The sequence below is a fragment of the Desmodus rotundus genome, chromosome 8, assembly GCF_022682495.2.
Source record: "Desmodus rotundus isolate HL8 chromosome 8, HLdesRot8A.1, whole genome shotgun sequence".
Lineage (NCBI taxonomy): Eukaryota > Metazoa > Chordata > Mammalia > Chiroptera > Phyllostomidae > Desmodus > Desmodus rotundus.
The window spans coordinates 35,435,452-35,447,042 of NC_071394.1; the positions used below are offsets into that span (position 1 = coordinate 35,435,452).

Below are 11,591 nucleotides of genomic sequence, written 5' to 3' on the forward strand. Positions count from 1 at the left end.
GATTTTTTTTTCTAACTGTAAAACCACATGAATCACAGGCTAAACCACCTGCCATCCAATTAGCTTTAAACAAGACTTCATTTGTGCAGGGAGATTGACAGGGATGATCCAAAATCTTTTTTTATCAACTTTGGATATGGATGCCATGATTTTTTTATTGTTATTAAATTTTTTTTAATGATGCTGCTTTATGCTGAATAACATTGAAGCAATTCTACCACCCCTAAGTATACACCAGCTCTACTGGTGGGAAAGGGACTCAAAGCACCTGGTATCTCAGATGGCCAGAGTGGGACTCAAAGATCTGTGCTGGGCTGATCCAGGGGTAAAGATACTGGTTAATAATTTCTAAATTCTATTTATACAAGATCTTATTTTTAAAGGGCACCAAGGGCTTGGCATTCTACCACCTCAGTAGTTCATCCAAAGGATAGATGTGGTGAGAAATCTGAATCTTATTTCACATACGGAGAAAATGAGGCAAGGAAAGTTTAAAAAGCATAGGCAATACATCACTGAGAGCGCAGTTATCACAGCTGTGAGAATGATGAAAGACTGGAAGTTTGATCAGGTCTGTTTAATTCTGATGTTGGTTAACTACAGTTTACTGAAAATTTACTGAGTTTTGCAGCGCCTCAGTGTTCTGTTCTATAACAAGATGTTAATAAAAATCTGAAGTGGTGTATGAGAAAATTTAAAGCCCTTTGCAGTTTAAGAAGTTGTATGTATGTATGTGAGTAATAATAATACAGGCTTTTATCTTTTCGATGGAGAAAATGTAGTACTGATGTTGAATTTTCTACAAAAAAGGGCCACTCGTGGTTCCTGATTTGCTTTCTAGGAAAAGTGTACATAGTGAGGGCTGTTGAGATGGTCTGATCTAACATCGGTCTTAACCTGCGCATGTGTAAATTGGTGCATTTTTAATCGTTCACATTGCTTTAAAACTGTTGCATGGATTTCAACCTTTCAAATATCACAATTATTTTGGAAACCCAAAAACAACAGCAGTGTGTATCTTATGACAGAATCAATTCTCTATCAGCATTTGTATGTTCATTTTGAAACTTGCAAAAATGTACAAATGCTAATGAATGGTTCACTTAGTCATGGAAAATTCCACATATTCAGCCCTGTTTTGGGCATTCACACTGCTCTTGCTAATCAATAACTCGCCTAGTAACAAGGATATGAAGAGCCCCTCAGATGACTTTGAAGTCCCAAATATGAGTCATTGGTCTAATTTAGCCCCCCAAAATGAGCATGTTATATGACATGAAAATGTTTCTAGTATGATCGTCTCTATGGAATTTCTATATAGAATGCAAATAAAATTTAATTTGAAGACAGCTAGTATATTACAAATATTTATTTTCATGACTCCATACCCTTCCCGAAATATGTACATGAGAGGAAAGATAGAAGGATATAGCCACTTTTATGTGATCATCTTTCCCTATCATTTTACTGGTAAAAACCAAAAAGAGGATGGTTGGTGGTTGTTTGTTCCCCACTGCACTTTGGGACTTCCCACTAAAAATAGCTCCTGTCCTGTCTTGTTGCCCTCAGGTTAATGATCCTGCTCTGAGGGGAGGCAGCCTTTTCCCAAACCAGCTGCCTGGAATGGATATGATTAAGCAGGAAGGAGATGCATCACGGGTATGAAACAGTGAAGATGTTTGAACAGGGTTAAATGAGCATGAATATTTTATAGACCAAAATTGGCAGATAGCTTGAAGATAGTTATACTTGTGATTTTTTAAAATATCTTCTAATTTTATCTACTTACAATGGTGTTGTGTGAATAATTATTTGTTTAAGCTGATTTTTTTTTCATTTTTTAAAGATTTTATTTACTCTTAGAGAGAGGGGAAGGGAGGGAAGAAATATTGATGTGTGGTTGCCTCTCACATGGCCTCCACTGGGGACCTGGCCTGCAACCCAAGCATGTGCCCTAACTGGGAATCGAACCCACGACCCTTTGGTTCACAGTCCATGTGTTTAAGCTGATTTTAATTTAGCCGATGATGTTGTATACATTAAGAACACTAATTCTGGCCTGGAATGATATTACAGCAAAACAAAACGTAAAGTGGCAATGAATTGGTCATGTTAGGGCAAACCACTTAACTTATTTTTGTTTTTTAAGTATTTGTCTATATTCCATTTTGTTTAGGCAACAATTTTACATATTCTTTCCTTGTTACCTTAGACACTTATTCAAAGGAGAATAATGTTACCAGGTTCAACCAAATCTTGAAACAGTAGAATCATCAGCACTTAGAGCCCAACCGAATCATGTGCCCAGCAGGAGCTCCACTGCGGGCAGGCTGCGTGACACCCGGGCCTGTGGGGCCCAGAGACCTTTGATGTGCGAGCACTAGATAACTGTGCATTAGAAGTTTTCTCTCAGTGGAGGAAATGTAGGATTGGTGTTGAATGTCCTCCGTAAGAGTGAATCTTGGATGGTTTTGTTGAGATTACCATTCAAGTTTAGAGAGCAGTAGCATCAATTTTGATAACCTAGAGTATGAACTTTCTCTGTGTAGCGTCTCTTGTCCAGAGAACCACAGTCACGCCTGGCAGAGAGGCCTGTGGGTGGGAGTCTGGTAGATGTTACTGTCTGTATGCACGTGCACAACTCACCTACATGGTTCACGTACTGATACAGTAAGTCAAACAGAAAATGGAATGTATTTTACATTGACCATGTGTTTAGACTCTAAATGTGCCTTTGACTGAGGTTTGAAGGTCCCTCGGGGAACCAGCGCCTCCTCAGATGCCGGTCCTCGTCTCCCCTCCACAGCGTCTCCACAGGTAGTGGCCACATAGCTCAGTGATGGCTTATATGCAGACAGTAGAGGCTTGGAACCTGGGTGCACATCCCAGGGGAACGGTGACATTAGTGGTGATGAGGCTTCCACAGAGGACAGCCCAGTTGAACCCAAAAGCACCAGGAGGCTGAACCTGTGAGCACATGGTCTCTCTGTGGTGGGGGGAGATGCGTTTGGGGGCCAGATCATATTTCCCTCTCTGAGTCCGCCCGACCTCCCTCCCTCACCTTCCAGTGTGGCTATGTGCCAGCACAGACCAGGGCCCCAGCCAAGCAGGCACCCTGGGAAACCACTTGGTGGGGTAGGGCCCTCAGAGTCACTGCCTGGGCCAGGCCATCAGCCTGGTCTTTCCCTCCTGTCGTCCACGGGCCCAGAAGTTCACTTGCCTTATATCCTCCTGCTGCGTGTTACCATCAAAAGGAAAAGACTGGCCTCGTGGAAAACAGAACACTTGGGTAGTCACAGCCTTTTTTAATAATTACAGAAACACCAATTGTATTGAATATTTACCACACCCCTAATTGTCTGTGGGGCTTTATTTAAATGACCTCATTTAAACTGCAGCACAAGTGTGTGGCAGAAGTACGGTTTGGGGGTTTAAAGCCCTGCCCCCGCCGTCCTGCGCCAGCAAGGAGTGGACCAGGCAGGCTGAGCTCCGGGTGCACTCTTTGCCCCTGCACTCTACTGCCCACCTCCCAGCGGGGATAGCATAATCTCGTGAGGTTTTCCTAAGGGTTTTATACAGGTAGCATTGGAGAAGGCTGAAAAGGAACAGGTATTTTCTTCTTCGGTGCCATTCCCTTCTCTCCTTTTATGGATCCCAAAGGGAAGAGAAAGACACATGATTCAGCTCCAATAGAAGAGCCCTTGGCCTCAGGTGTTGGGTGCTTAATCTTGGGAGGGAAGAACCTCTAAGAGAAGACAGGGGGTGTACCTGTGGTCTCTAACACTGCGCCTCCCAACATTTTTACTGTATTTTTTCCTATTGCTGTTTGGTCCCCTTATACTTCCCTCCCCCCGCATCTCCCAACATTTTTAAACAAGAAGGGTGAATCTCAGGATTAGGTCATCTATCCAAGGTCACCCAGCTAGTAAGTGGTGGACTCTTATCACAGGAGAGGAGGAGCACCCTGGGCAGCACCAGAGGAAGGCAGGGAGAGACAGGGACCTCCCAGACTCAACTAATCTACGAGGCTGGTGCTGGGTGCAGTAGAGAGGTGAACATCAATCAGGGTGCACCCCGAGAACCAAGGTGCTTACCTTCATGCACGTCCAGCTGCCTGATGGGTGCCCGGTGAAACTGGAATGGAATGATTATTGTTAGGATCACGAAAAGCAACTTCAGTAAACACAGGATGCTGTCTCCATCAAAGGCACCTTTCAGGAACCATGGAGAGGGTTCTCTGGTCATCATCTGTCCCTGGCCATTAGTACCCCTCTCACTTTCTCTGTTTTTTCAGTCCCCTCTTGAATCTGGCTTATCCATCTGTGCTCTGTCTGTGCTGAGTGTTAAGGCCAGAGAGCAGTCTGTTGCTGACACTCTTATTTCATTCAGAGAATGTATGTACAGTATATCCCTTCTAACCCATGAGTAATGATGGGTCACCGTGCTGCACGTGTCACCATGCCACTGACGTGAGCACGGAGGCTTCAGGCCCCTCATCCGATGTGTTGCTCTGCTTGCTCTGTGCTGTTGCAGATCAAGGACCTTTTTTCAGAATTTGTATAGGTACTTGGGTTCTATTTGTTGAACTAGATCCTACTGTGATTCACTATTAATTGAATCTATGTTCCATTTATCTTGAAATGGAGATCAAAATTATACCTTGCCTAAGCAGAGCTAGTATATACAACTGTGGACTTAGCAAAAAACTAGGTAGATAAAGGCAGGTATTTTATTTAACCAAAAGATTCTTTCCATTATAGGAGTTGTAGTGTTCCTTTATATTTAAATATTTACACATATTAAAATTGAGTTTACTGCTTGGCCTCATGGCTCTTGTATAAAGTATAATGGCAATTACTTGTATTTACTAGTGTTGTGGACACTAGGATCAACTTTGAGTTGGTAATGATGCTGATAATGATGATGACATTTACTGAGCACTTAGTATGTCCCAGGAACTATTTAAACACATTGAGTACATCATTTTGTTTAATCCTCACAACAGCCCTAAGACATACTAGGTACAGAAAGGTTAAATGACTTCCCACTCCATGGCACAGCTGAGACCCCACACATGTTTCTCCAGGGACACAGGCCACGCTCAGCATTCTGTCACTGAGCTGATTCAGGCTCAGAGCTGCTTACTGATGTCTGTCCGTGTTAAAGAATACTGCCTTAAAGTTTCTAAGGATGTATATACTTCTCAATTAAAATGTTCCTCCAGACTTCTGGTAAAGCTGGAGGCATAGGTAGACACACTTCACCTCCTTGCACAACCACAGGGAGAATTACAACTAAACCTCAAAACAAGTAACACCCAGAACTATCAGAAAATTGAACTGTATGGAAGTCTGACAGCCAAGGATTTAAGGAAGCCACATTCATCCAGACAGGTAGGAGGAGTGAAAAGGCGGAGAGGCAAGGAGATGTGATGTGGCCTGGAGAGGCAGAGGCTGCAGAATGGACAGTCCCACATTCACTTGTGTGGATAAAAATTGAGGCGGATTCCTCAGGAGAGAGGGAGCCCAGTCCTAGGCCAGACTGCACAACTCAGGATTCCAGCACCAGGAAGATAAATCCCCATAATTTCTGGCTGTAAAAACTAGGGGGGTTGGGGCAGTGGAAGAAACTGCCGGATTTTCAGGAGACTCTGCTTAAAGGACCCACATGGTCTTAGAACATAGCAAACGTACCCACTCTGGGATTCAACACCAGCACAACAGCTGGAAGGGTGCCAGTTGCATATGGGCAGTGGGTGAAGTGACTGGAAATGGGGTGAGTGCTGGGCAAACCTCCAGAAGCCAGGCTGCAGCACTGTCCCCTCTCCAAGCCCTCCCCCCACACAGAGCCACATAGCGGTGAAGCAGGTTGCCCCACCATAGCAATTACCTAAGGCTCTGCTCCCCACAATGTACAGGTGCCTTTTCTACAATAGGCCACACTACTAAGACAGGAAGTCAGAATAGCTCTACCTAATACACAGAAGTAAACACAGGGATGTTGCCAAATTGAGGAGACAAAGAAATATGGCTCAAATGAAAGAACAGAACAAAACCCCAGAAAAAGAACTAAATGACATGGAGATAAGCAACCTATCAGATGCAGAGTTCAGAGCACTGGTGATCAGGCTTCTCAAAGAACTCATTGAGTACAGCAACAACATAAAGGAAGAAATGAAGGTTACATTAAGTAAAATTTAAAAAAAATCTACAGGGAACCAACAGCAAAGGGGGGAGGAGGCCAGGATTCAGACCAACAACTTGGAACATAAGGAAGAAATAAACATTCAACTACAACAGAATGAAGAAACAAGAATTCAAAAAAAACGAGAAGAATATTAGAAGCCTCTGGGACATCTCCAAATGTACCAACATCCAAATCATAGGGATGCCAGGAGAAGAGGAAGAGCAAGATATTGAAAATTTATTTGAAAAAATTATGAAAGAAAACTTTCCTAAGTTGATGACAGAAATAGACATAAAAGTCTAGGAAGCACAAAGAGCCCCAAACAAGATGGATGCAAAGAGCCACATGCCAAGACACATCATAGTTAAACTACCAAAGGTTAAAGATAAAGAGAGAATCTTAAAAGCAGCAAGAGAAAAATAGAGAGTTCCCTACAAAGGACTTCCCATAGGACTGTCAGCTGATTTCTCTAAAGAAACTCTGCAGCTAGAAGGGACTGGCAGGCAGCATTCAAAGTGATGAAAAGCAGGGACCTACACCAAGATTACTCTTTCCAGCAGAGCTATCATTTAGAATTGAAGGGAAGATAAAGTACTTCCCAGACAAGGAGTTCATCACGAAGCCATTATTACATGAAATGTTAAAGGAACTTATCTAAGAAAAAGAGTAAAATCAAAACTATGAACATTAAATGACAACAAATTCACAACGGTCAACAACTGAATCTAAAAATAAACTAACTGCCCTGGCTGGTGTGGCTCAGTGGATTGAGTGCCAGCCTGCAAACCAAAGGGTCTCCGGTTCAATTCCCAGTCAGGGCACATGCCTGGGTTGCAGGCCAGGTCCCCAGTGGGGAGCATGTGAAAGGCAACCATACATTGATGTTTCTCTCCCTCTCTTTCTCCTTCCCTTCCCTAAAAATAAATAAACCATTAAAAAAATAAAATAAAAATAAAAACAAATTAAGCAACCAGAACAGGAGCAGAATCATGGATGTAGAGATCATTTGGAGGATTATCAGGGAGGGGGAAGGGAGAGAATGGAGGTAAAGGTGCAGGGATGAAGAAGCGTAATTGGTAGGAGCAAAATAGACAGGGGAATGTTAAGAATAGGAAATGGAGAAGCCAAAGAATTTACATGCCTGACTCATGGACATGAACTGAGGCGGGGTGCTGGAGTGAAAAGGGGTACCAGGCGAAGGGGAGCAAGAGGGGAAAAATTGGGACGACTGTCATAGCATAATCAGTAAAATACATTTTTATAAAGTATTAAAAATAAATAAAATGTGCTTCTACACTAACGAATTTGAATAATTTCATATTTCAGTCAGATCCTTGGAGTATTTCCATGTAAAATCATTCAAGTGACACAAATTAGGAATAAATATAGTACAGAGAAAAGTACATTAAATGTTCTTCTCTAAGGGGAAATAATCAGAGGTCTTGTCACCTAGGCTAATTTTTTCAGCTTGGGAGGGAGAATCATCCAACCCACCGGGAATGTAACTCCTCCTCTGACCACTAGAATTCGTAATCTGACAATAGTTTCCCCAGATCTCTTTTCAAGGTACTGTGGTGAAACCCACTATTTTGGGCTGACTTCCTCCCTAATCTTACTTAAACTGGATAATCTTTAATAGCCCTGATGCTAAAAGCCCATGTCTAAGTATCTAAATCCCAGAAGCCGTCATTACAGGCTTCCACAGCAAGGAGTGTGTGCCCCACACAACTCGAGCACACTGGAATTCAGTCGTCTGCCGGGCCTCTTCAGCATGTTTTCATAGCAGTGACTGGAAATGCCATGTTACGATTATGTCCCTACCACCTGGCACAGAGTAGGTGCTAAATTTATATTTGCTAAGTGAATAAGAACTTTTTGGGGGGTAGACAGGCAATAGCCAAAGAAAAAGCATTGACATACATACTTACTACACCAACCACAGAAACACCTCCACGATTCTTGGTCACTACAAAAGGAAAAAACCCTTTGTATCCAGTCACTGAAACCATCAGCACATAGCAGCCAGAAACTAGCAAGAATACCCGTTGAATAAAAACCCTGGGTAATATAGCCCTGGCTGGTGTGGCTCAGTGGATCGAGCGTCAGTCTGTGAACCAAAAGGTCTCTGGTTCAATTCCCAGTCAGGGCACATGCCTGGGTTGCAGGCCAGGTCCCCAGTAAGGGGTGCACAAGAGGCCAGTACACACTGATGTTTCTCTCCCTCTTTTTCTCCCTCCTTTCCCCCTCTCTCTAAAAATAAATTAATTTTTTTTTAAAACTGGGTCATTTAGCTCCCTGAGGCTAGGTTCACCCATGGAACCTTGGGAGTATCTCAATAAGGGAGAGTCAAGAGGGACCTGTTAGTATGGATGTTGAAGAAGGATTGAGAAAGTGGTGGCCGCTTCTCTGGGTCAGATGCTGTCAAAAGGCAAGGACAGTTCAGCAACTGGGAGTCTCAGTAATCTTTGGAACCCATAGCAGTGTGTCCTTCAGAATAGTGTGTAGGATCTGTGGACCTCAAACGTCTGTGTTCAGTTAGGGACGTGCTATCTGTTTACATCAAAATCAAGTGTAACTCACCCAGGGGCAGCCTTTGTGGCTGGCATTATTCAAAACAGCCAGGTATTTTGATGTTTTTGTGATGGGCTGTCTATGATGGTTTTACCAAAAACTCAGAGATCTTTCACAACTTTCTGTTTTCCTGCAGAAATACTGCTGACACTGAAGGTAGCTGGTTGCTTCTTTGTTCAGCTGACCGGGCTCACTTGCTCAAAACACTCACCAGTCTGGAGAGCTGCCGTCTATTTGTCTTGACCCCACCCACCTGCAGGCCAGTTCTGCCGGAGCAGGCTCAGCACTGGGCCTGGGCCTGGCTCCCTGGGGAGCGGCTGTTGCAGGGGAGCTGCCTCTGCTCTCGACAGCCTGGAGCTTGCATCCAGACAGTTGCTCCGTCTGTTCACTGCATTCACCTTAGTGCAACTTAGATCTCTCCTGCGAAGTAAATGTTGACAGGCAAATTTCATACCCATGTCAGATTGAATGTATTTAAATGTACGTATTTAAGGAAAACAACCATGCTCTTGTTCTGTTCCTGTTTGGTTCCAGACACTGGTTTCTTGCTTTGTTTTCCCTGGCTAATCAGTCTAGTACAAAAGATTCAGATTTCATCTGGGGGAAAGAAAAGGACTTTAAAAAAAAAAAAAATCAAACTACAGGTGTTTTACGCTAAACCCTGCATTTGGGACAAAAGCAGGGCGGACACCATGGACAGCGCTGTATGGACAGACACCCAAGAAGGGAAGCCCGGTGAAGTCGGAGTCGTATCTGCAGAAAACTCTCAAGGCCAAGTTGATAAAGTTTCCAGTTACTGAACAGATGAAAAGGAGCCTGTGAGAGGGCTGTTAACATTAACAAGTACTTTTTTTGTTGTTAAAACCAAACTAGTTCTTATAAATTATGAATCAAGAAGAAATTTGTTCTCATTTCCAAATTAAGTTTCCTTTAGATTGATCAGACAGCTTGAATTAGCATCTCCTTTTTACCCTGATGCTGACCCTTCCCTTCCCGGGTTCTCCCCACTTCCATTCATTTAAAAAACAATAACAACAATAAAAGCAACAGAAACCAGGTAAGCCCTTTATTTCCTTAAACGATTTGCCAGCCCCTTACCAACTGCTAACTTAAATTTCAGAAAAAATGCATTTACTGGCAAGGAGAGGAGCAAAGTTAGGACTTGCTGGCAATCACACCGAGGACCCCTGCTTTGGAAGCATGTTCATTCCGTTCCCGGCGACACAGGCCTACGACACAGAAAATCGTGGTGTGTTCACAATTGACAGCAGATATCACGACAGATTTAACCTCTGCCCTGTGTTTTTTATTTTGTGTTTTTAGCAGTGCTGACTAAGCCGAAGTTTTGTAAGGTACATAAAATCCAATTTCTATGTAAACAAGCAATAATTTAAGTTGAGAACTTAAGTGTTTTAATTGTATAATTTTTGTGAGGTTATACATATTGTGGAGTTGACTCAAAAATGAGGTACTTCAGTATTAAATTAGATATCTTCTTCATAGCAATGTCTCCTAAAGGTGTTTTGTAAAGGATATCAATGCCTTGATTAGACCTAATTTGTAGACTTAAGACTTTTTATTTTCTAAACCTTGTGATTCTGCTCATAAATCATTTATCTAATCTGATGATATGCAGCCGCTATAGGAACCAGTTCTTGATTTTTATATGTTTATATTCTTTCGTAATGAACCTTAGAAAGACTACGTGTTACTAAGCAGGCCACTTTTATGGTTGTTTTTCTTGCCCACTCTGGTAGGGGAATAATCTTTTATTAATTGGTGTCAGTTTCAGACAAGTGCAATATCAAGAAACTGATTACCTTTTTAGAGCTGTTTCTCCCCAACCTCTACACATACTTTCTTACCTAAATTTCAGAATGAGGTCTTTTTGATGTCTAAAAAGCAAAGCATTTTATATCTCACTAGCCAGGCTTTTTAGGAACAGAGAGGTTTTTTCCTTGAAGTTTGATTGATTGTTTATTTGTGGCAGGGTGAAAAATGGATAAACTACCCCTATTTATATTTATATCTCTCCCTATATGTACAAATTATGGATTAGAGAGAGAGAGAGCCCAAAGATAAATGGTAAGTAGACAGTCTGACAGTGTTGCTCCATATGAAAGAGATTTCCTGGAAATTTGCATTTCGATACTTTTTTCCACTTGAGAGGGGCCTCCCTACAGGGAGGTGGCCACCAACTGACACGCCTCCCTCAGAAGGCTCTACTCTCCTCCACCAAACCACGGGGTTGCCCCGCTGTGATGGAAAAGCGAGCGTTGTCGGCCCGAACTCCATGACCGCGTTAGTGTGATGAGGCTCTCTGTCCTACACGCCCAATGTGGCCAGTTTTCAGTTGCTTCTTACAATTACGTGACTTAGAATGACTTTAACTTTACACAGCACAAAGGAGAAAACTGGGTTTGTTTTATTTTGAGTTTTTAGTCCCTTTTTGCTATAACACTGTCCCCCCCCCCCCCCAAAATAAAGTCTGTCTCTTTTACTGTTTATCCATCTGCCCACTGTGTCTTAACATCAGCCCCAAGTCAGACAAATCTGCAAACCTGTGATGCTGGTCATTTCGAATAATTCACGGTCATGGCTGTTTTGAAGGAAAAGAGATGATAGATTCTCTTATGGCTCAGATCAGGGAATAGATTTTGCTGTACATCTAATTAAGAGAAGAAAAGTAAGTGAAGGAATCCTCTGATCATATTGATCACTGTAGAAGCGAAAGCCAAATCGATCCTCTTCATTATCAGTATTTCTCAAGCTGTACACAGTAAATTTGTTAGCTGAGTCCTCGGTTTTTCTTTAATAGGACAAAGAATCAGTGT

At 42.5% G+C, this 11,591-nt stretch overlaps 1 protein-coding gene across 2 annotated transcripts in view; it reads left to right on the forward strand.

Annotated features, from left to right (window-relative positions):
• NCOA2 (nuclear receptor coactivator 2) overlaps positions 1 to 11,230 on the forward strand; it is a 287,290-nt gene extending 276,060 nt beyond the window's left edge. For both annotated transcript variants that reach the window (XM_053929705.1, XM_053929700.1), the window contains 2 exons: positions 1,570 to 1,659; positions 8,894 to 11,230. In XM_053929705.1, the coding sequence (XP_053785680.1) occupies positions 1,570 to 1,659; positions 8,894 to 8,905 (102 nt within the window). In that variant the 3' untranslated portion in view covers positions 8,906 to 11,230. The remainder of the gene's footprint in view (positions 1 to 1,569; positions 1,660 to 8,893) is intronic.
• Positions 11,231 to 11,591: the final 361 nt, after the last annotated feature.